At 55.3% G+C, this 7,763-nt stretch overlaps 3 protein-coding genes across 4 annotated transcripts in view; 1 reads left to right on the top strand and 2 right to left on the bottom strand.

The window, feature by feature from the left end:
- Positions 1-7,763, bottom strand: part of LOC116836048 (uncharacterized) — a 616,551-nt gene that overhangs the window by 137,778 nt on the left and 471,010 nt on the right. The window lies entirely within an intron of this gene.
- Positions 1-7,763, bottom strand: part of LOC142047422 (uncharacterized) — a 423,729-nt gene that overhangs the window by 66,308 nt on the left and 349,658 nt on the right. The gene's annotated exons all lie outside the window — the stretch shown is intronic.
- Positions 2,435-7,763, top strand: part of LOC116816556 (uncharacterized) — a 568,924-nt gene continuing 563,595 nt past the window's right edge. Inside the window, 3 exon segments of the mRNA XM_075070356.1 lie at positions 2,435-2,911; positions 4,176-4,264; positions 4,936-5,061. Coding sequence (XP_074926457.1) covers positions 2,868-2,911; positions 4,176-4,264; positions 4,936-5,061 — 259 coding nt within the window. The 5' untranslated portion in view covers positions 2,435-2,867.

Below are 7,763 nucleotides of genomic sequence, written 5' to 3'. Positions count from 1 at the left end.
CTTCCCCAGGACCCTCCTTGCTCCCTGTCCCCTGGCTGCCCTGACCCCTATCAACCCCCCAAACAGACCCCGGGACTCCCATGCCCCATCCAACCCCCCTGCTCCCTGACTGCCCTCTCCAGAGACCTTCACCCCTAACCACCCCTCGAGATCCCACCCACCCTTCTCCCTGTCCCTTGACTGCCCCCACCCCTTAGCTAACCCCCCACCCAGCCCCGGAGCCGGCCCTCTTACCATGAGGCTTCTCGCTCACCTGGCGCCCTGCCGCTGCCGCCACCACCCTGCACGCAGCCCTGCTCCGCCCCGTCCCTCAGAGTGCTGTGTGCGCCACAGCAGGGCTCCAGGTGAGCGGGGAGTGTCTTTCCCTCCCGACAGAGCCAAACGCTGTCCCCCGGGAGCGCGCTGCCCCAGCGGGCGGCGGCAGGGTTCTGCAGGAAGGTGGGAGAGGGGCCGGTGGCTTGCTGCGCTCAGCCAGCGCTCTGGTGTGGGACCGCGGACACCGGGGCTTGCCGCATCGGCAGGATTTTTAATGACACACGGAGTTTCAGCAGGCAGCTGTGTGCCATTAAAAATTGGCTCGGCACGCGTGCCATCGGTTGCCAACCCCTGTAATAAGCATTTCTTGCTCAATTTTATCCTACTGTTTCTACAGGAGGTTACAGTGGATCAGTATGTTTGATTTGGGACAAATGAAGTAACAGCTGCCCAAACTGAGCTTGAGCACGCCTGAATTTTGAGGTGTTCAGATCTGGAAGGCAGGTGCTGGGAGGGGGGGCAGCTGTGGACTCCGTGGAGGGGAGCATGGCAGCAATGTGTCTGGAGCTGCGCGGAGCCAGACATACTGGTCTGAGTGGCATGGTAAGGGGGCTGGGGGTTGGAGAAGGGGTAGGGGGTTCCAGGGGCAGTCAAGGGACAGGGAGCAGGGGGGTTGGATGGGGCAGAGGTTCGGGGGGGCAGTCAGGGGAAAGGCAGCAGTTGGATAGGTACGGAAGTCCCAGAGGTTTATCAGGGGACAGGTAGGGGGTGGGGTCCTGGGGGAAAGTTGAGGGGGTCTCAGGAGGAGGCAGTTGAGGACAAGGAGAAGGGTGGCTTAGATAGGGGCTGGGATTCCAAGGGGCAGTTAGGGGCAGGGGTCCCGAGAGGGGTATTAGGGGACAAGGACCAGTGGTGTTAGGAGCTGGGGGTCCTGGTGGGCAATTGAGACAGGGGTCCGGGTAGGGGGCAATCAGCAGCCATGGGCCGGGATTCAAAGGGCTTTGGGCTGCCCGCAGAGCGCCGTGTGCGGGGGAGAAGCTGGAGTTGCAGGGGGCGGAAGGTCAGTGGGACATGGAGGGGGGGTTGAACTGTCTCTGTGCTTCCAGGAAATTCCTGAGGGGGGGAAGTGGTGGGTGGGGGAAGGGGGCTCGTTAATTGAATCCTGTCCCTGTTTGTGCCCCTCGCCTCTCTCCCTCGATACAAATTCATGTTTGGGGCTGTTCCCCATGTTCCTCAATCCCAGCAACTTCTCCTTTCGTGGAGGAAGGCTGTTGCCCTGAGTCCTTCCCCATCGTGGAGGTCACAGGGGGTTAAATTTCCCAGTGTTGATCTTTCCCCTCTCCTTTGAGAACCATTTCTTCCCCCCTTTATCTCTGTTAAAATGTTTGCCGATGAAAGAGGACCAGCCACATCTTTAATACCCATCAAAGCCAAAGGCCTCCCCCTGTTTGGGGATCAGTGGTTCCCAGCTGGTGCTTAGAGGAATTCATGCTGGTGCCCCATCTCTTGGACGCTAAGGTTCAGAGTGGGGATTGTACCATGACAGGGGTCCAGAAGTATCTCAAACTCCATGACAAAGGGTCTGTGTGAGGGGTTGATTCCCCCTGTGCTAAGATGCAGCCACCTCTGGGGTGGATCCACGGTGGCCATTATTTGCTAGTGACAGGCCACGGACATTTCTTACCTTTCTTGCCTTCCAGGCCTTCCACTGTCCTGTTAAAAAAGCAACCCCCAGGGCTCCCTCTGCCTGTGTGACTGGCCAGCAAGGGGCGGTGATAACTTTCTATCCACTTATCACACACTGTGAGGTAACAGTGTTGCTGGGTTGGGGGTGGGGCTGTGTGGGGAGATTGCAGCTGAAGGGGCATTGTGATAGGGGGAGGCCTCTGGGTGGCTGGGCAGGGGGTACCTTAGGCTGGTGGGTTCTGGAGGTTTTGAGGTTTCAGGGGGTGGTTGTGATGTGCCCATCCCTGAGGCTGTGGGTCCTGCAGGTGGGTATCGCTGGGGGCCTGGTGGCTGCAGAACAGCAGGGGTGGGTGTCTCTTGGGGGGGGCGGGACAGGGAGTTAGAGGGAGCCTGGTGCTGTGCCAGGGGCTCTGTTTGGGCTTCGCCAGCTGGCTCCTTGGATTGTTGCCATGCCCAGTGTGCAGAGCTGGGGGGGGGCGAGGGTTGTCCCCAGCGCTAGGTTAGGGGATGCCAGGCAAGCAGAGTGAGGGGTCCCACTGTAAAGCATCAAGGGGTCCTGCTGGGTGGAGGAGGAGGTCCCAGACAAATGGCAGGGCAGATCCTGCTGGTGGTGGTGTGGGGAGGTGGTCCTAGGCAGGCAGTGAGGAACTGAGTTGCCAGTAGGTGGGTCTCTGGCTGTTGGGGGCTCTTGGTGGGGGGAACCCTTTGGGATTCCCAACCTGACAGTCATGGTTTGGTGGGGATTCCCTGGCTGGTGGGGCTTTGAGGGGTATCTGGGGTCTCTGGCCAGGGACTCTGGGGGCTGTATCTCAGGGAATATCTGGTGGGCCCCTGGCTGTGGGAACTTCTACTAACCATGATCCTTCTCTCTGATCAACTTGTGCCAGAGTCCTGGCTCCAAGCACTGCCCGGCATTCCCCAGTCACATGCCCTGTCACTGTGATAACTTTCTATCCACTTATCAAACACTGTTAGTGTGAAATCACAGATTTTTTTTTTCTCCTCTTTTGAAAACTGCAGGAACTTTTGGTTCCGTTTAGAAAATTTTGTGCCCCCAGTCTTGTTCTCTATCTGGGGGTGAGGGAGGTGGGAAGGGGTTAGCGGCTGCCACACGCGATGGTCTTTTCCACAGCATTCTGGACTCATTCTTTCTGAATCTGGTGTCATTGAGACCATTGTTAATCCAGAGTCACTGTATGGAAGGACAAGGAGTGACTCCAGATGGGACAGTGGGGCAAATGAGATCACCAAATTCTCCCTGTGAGGAGGGGCTCTCATTAGCTGCTCTCCCCAGAGAGCTACAGGAGGGAAGCTGCTCAAACGCTCTGTCCCTCTCTGCTCAGGATATTGGGTTCAGCTTCCTGGGTCAGACGCTGCAGCCTCCATTGTGATCTGGGAGACCAGGCTTGGCAGCTGCTGCTCCCCCAGTGGGGTTCTGTGCTGGAAGTGACCTTAATTAAAGCTTCTTCTCTGCCTGGCCCAGAGGATGGCTTTCTCCGGCTGGTCCTAGCCCCTAGGGCAGCCCTGGGTCCTGTTAATACTAAATTCTGAGCCAGACATTCCTAGTAACTGAAAGGAACGAAGGGAAAATGCTGGGGTCTGGCCTTAAAATGACTCACACAAACAGACCCTCCTCATTTCTTCCCATTAGCAATTGCAGGATAAAAATCCAGCCATGGGGAGCAAACTACCCAGGAATGGACTTTCCTACCAGACGGGCAGGAAGAGGGGACAGGGAAAAGGAGATAGAAAGAGAAAGAGACTGAAAGGGGCCGTGGAGAGAAGAGTTTGGAGAGAGATTTCCAGATCTCTAATCTGCCCAGAAAGATGTATTGCTGCACCCTGGATAGAGTCACTTCCTGTGGAAAAGATGAGAAACAGACAGAGGAAAATCCAGTTCCTGACTCCATATTCCCCCTGCTGGGGTGTGGCTGCCGTGGGGTCTGTGTCTGAGGGAATCCCCCACAGTGACTCCTTTGGTTCTGCTTTTTTCTAGCCTTGTGTTCAGAGACTTTGTTATGAGATGTGGGAGGGAGATGGGAGGTTTAAAAATGTCTCTGTGGGCTTAGCCTGGCAGGAGGGCCAGGGCTACACTCTACACAGAGATCAAGCCTTTCTCAGCATGGCAGACTCTAGGGTGTCTGTCTGCGGGGAAAGGGCCTGGGGGACTCATGCTGTGAAATGAATTAAAGCCTGTTCTGAAAGCTCCACAACTGCCCTTCTCACCCTGCCAGGCTGTGGAATAATGTCCATGTTTCGCTCCAGTTCATCCCGTCCTCTCGTTGGACAGGGGAGAGAAATGGCTGCAGAGGAGCCAGTTCAGGTAGGTATTATCAGGGGTTGCTGGTGGGTTCCTCCAGGAGGGAGAGGACAGCAAATACACCGGACGATGGGAAGGTTTGCACAGTCTGGTTTGCAGGAAATGCACAGGGTGGAGAAAGGGAGGAGGACAGGGGTGTGTGAAACCTGCTGGGAGTTATAGTAATAAGTGGCCTAGATTCTAGGAACAGACCCAGGAGTTTCGGCGGTGGAAATGCTCTAGTTTGTGGAGCAGAAAATAACCCAGCTCCATGGGGCTGGGAAAACTGACCAGACTCCCAGTGCTGGAGCCCGACCTGCCTAACCAGCGGCTGCTGTGAGATATGAAGGGGGCACCCACCAGTGAGGCTGAGGGGAGATTCCCCTCCCTTCACATCCAGCTTCAGAATGGGGAGGGTGTTGGGCTTCCTACCAGGGAGCTGTCCCTGGACCCTGCTAGGGGCTCCATCTCCTGAATCAGTCTGTGGCTAGTAGGTGTGTGATGGCTCTGCTGGAGAGAGGAGGGGCTCTCTCTTCATCCCCTCACTCTGGTGTTTCCTGGATGCTCTGAGCAGGGTGGGGGTGGGACTCTGACTGCAATCCACCCAGAGCTTCTGTTTGGCTCCTGTCCCCCATGTACAGGGGGCTGTGAGTGAGGGGCAGCAGGTCCTGAGTGTTGGACTCTTGCTCTTTCAGGGGCCGGTGACTTCGAGGAGGTGGCTGTGTATTTCACCAGGGAAGAGTGGGCTCTGCTGGACCCCACTCAGAGAGCCCTCTACAGGGATGTCATGCAGGAGAACTATGAGAATGTGACCTCGCTGGGTAAGGGTTCCTGTCCCCTCGGTTCTTGGAAGGGGAAAAGAAGAGAGATGGTTCATGCCAGCCCCACAATGCCACCTCTACTCTGCCCTGTTTCAGCATCACCCCAATATGCCAGTGACGCACACACACTACCAGAGACCCTCCCCTGCTGCTAGAACACTTTGGGAACAGAGCACAGGAGCCGTATCGCACAGTGTCAAATATCTCCTGTTTGCTCAAGTAAAACTGAGGGTTAGGTGCGGCATAACCAGCAGAAGCTTCCTACCCCTGACCGCTCAAACCCTGAGCCTTCTCCCCAGACCACAATTATGCCTGGGGTGTAACGAGCAGGCTGCTGGAGCAGAGCTGCTGCTCCAGGGTTACTTATCACACAGACACTCTGTGTGTCCTTGAATGCTGGCTGGGGGTATCCAGAGAAGGAAGCTCAGTGGCGGATTTAGCGTTAGTGGGGCCCTGTGCTCAGCTTCATTTTAGGGGTCCCTCCTTGGGACCCAGGCAAGAAAAGAACATTCTCTCTTATTTCCCTCCCACCCCCATTTTTCATTTTTTTCCTTCTTCTCCTCCTATAAGTAATAGGAAGTAAATGAGGATAAAGTGAGGTACCTTGATTGTTTTTGTTGTCTGAGTTTTCCACAGACCACTTGAAAATCGCTGAACGTCTCAGTGCACCACTAATGATCTTTCCAAATACTGTTTGTACTGTTAGCTAACTATTGTAAAGTGCTTTGGATAAGAGCCCTTTATAAAAAAAAAAAAAAAAAATTAAAAACGTTGGAGTGCAGGGTCTGGCCAGGAGTTAGAGTGTGGGAGGGGGCTCAGGGCTGGGGCAGGGGGTTGGGGTTTGGAGGCTTACCTGGGACAGCTCCTGTTTCATGCGAGCAATGCAGGTGGGGATGGGGGGGGGGCAGGAGTCAGGGTGGGGAGGCTGTGTGGGGGTGCAGGAGTCATGGGTGGTGGACAGAAGGCAGGGAACCGGGAGTGTGGGAGGGGTGCAGGAGTAAGGGCTGGGGTGCAGGATCAGGGAGGGCAGGGTGTTCTGCAGGGAGGGCTGGGGGCAGGGTCTGGGAGGGTGCAGGAGGGCAGGCTGGAGATTGGGGTGCAGGGTCTGGCCAGGTTTTAGGATGCAGGAGGGGGCTCAGGGTTGGGGGTGGAGGCTTAGGTTGGGGCGTGGAGTGCTTACTTGGGGCAGCTCCCATTTGGTGCGAGGGATGCAGATGGCAATGTGGGGGCTTGTGCAGGAGCTCCCATATTTGGTGCTCAGGGTGGGGTGAGGATGTGTGTGGGGGTGCAGGAGTCAGAGCATGGGTGTGAGGGCTGGGTATGTGGGAGGGGGTGCAGGAGTCAGGGCTGGGGTCCTGGGGGTGCTCCCAGCCCCTACCCTGGGAGTCTCACAGCAGGGGGGGGGCAGGGGGTATGTGATAGGGGAGTGCTTTGTAAAGCAGTGAGCAAGCGACCAGGGAGCTTTCAAACAGGGCTGCTAACGGGGAGTTTCATGAGGGAGTTTGGAAGGGGAGTGGGAAGGGGGCGAGGTTCTCTTGCCAGTCTTTAAAACATTTAAGCTATAATACAAACTTCTTGGTTGAACAAAACCCCTGTTGTTAACCTAGGTAGCTGTAGGAGAGACTGCAGGCAGAAGCCCAGCAGCAGAGTGGGGGCTACCCTGTTTATTGCTTTCAATGTAGCATGTATGATTACCTACCCTGTGGTGGGTGGTTTACATGTACATTCAGTGCAAGGAGCTCCTGCCCTCAGAGACTGTAGGGAGGCTTTGGAGGGCTGGGTGGTGGAACTGGAGATGCCTAAGGGAGGCAGAGAAGTATGTTGATGAGGCTTTCTGGGACACTTGTAGATTTTTCCCACCTCTGGCCAGACAGCCACTGCGCTATTGAGGAGGATGAAAGGCCCAGGGAAGGAGGGCAGTCAATGGGAGCAGAGGGAAATCTTCCCATAATTGGGATCCTCCTTCCAGATGGTGTTGGGGTAACCTCTTGCACTGAGGTTACCTTGTCAAGGGAGGGAGCTGCAGTCATTAAGCAAAGGCAGCTGTTAGTAATGGGTGATTTGATCATTAGAAACAAGGATAGCTGGGTTTGTGATGATTGGGAGAACCGTATGGTGACTTGTCTGCCTGGTGCAAAGATTGCTGATTTCTCGAGGCATCTCGATAGATTTATGTGTAGTGCTGGGGAGGACCTGGTGATCATGGTACATGTTGGCACCAGTGATGTAAGGAACAGTAGGTGAGACGTCCTGGAGGCCAAATTTAGTCTGTTAGGAAAGAGACTGAAATCTGGGACCTCTGTGGTGGCATTCTCAGAAGTGCTTCCAGTTCCATGCGCAGGGCCAGGTACGCAGGCAGAGCTTCAGAGTCTCAATGTGTGGATGAGATGATGGTGTGGAGAGGAGGCGTTTAGATTTATTAGGAACTGGGGAAACTTTGGGGATGGGGGAGCCTATACAGGGAAGGATGGGCTCCACCTAAACCACAGTGGAACCAGACTGCTGGCACTTAACATTAAAAAGGTTGCAGAGCAGTTTTTAAACTAAGAGATGGGGGGGAAAGCCAATTGCTGCAGAGGAGCTTGTGGATGGGACAGAGACTTGTCTTAGATAAGAATCTAGTGATAGAGATTTTTCTAGTTTTCGTCAGGAAGAGAGGCTGGAAGAGGATAAAGTAGGGGCCAGATCAGATGAGAAGCATT

Source organism: Chelonoidis abingdonii, chromosome 11 (genome assembly GCF_003597395.2).
Source record: "Chelonoidis abingdonii isolate Lonesome George chromosome 11, CheloAbing_2.0, whole genome shotgun sequence".
Classification (NCBI taxonomy): Eukaryota; Metazoa; Chordata; order Testudines; family Testudinidae; genus Chelonoidis; species Chelonoidis abingdonii.
Note: the sequence above shows the minus strand (reverse complement) of the source record. Positions and strands in the feature narration are given on the sequence as shown.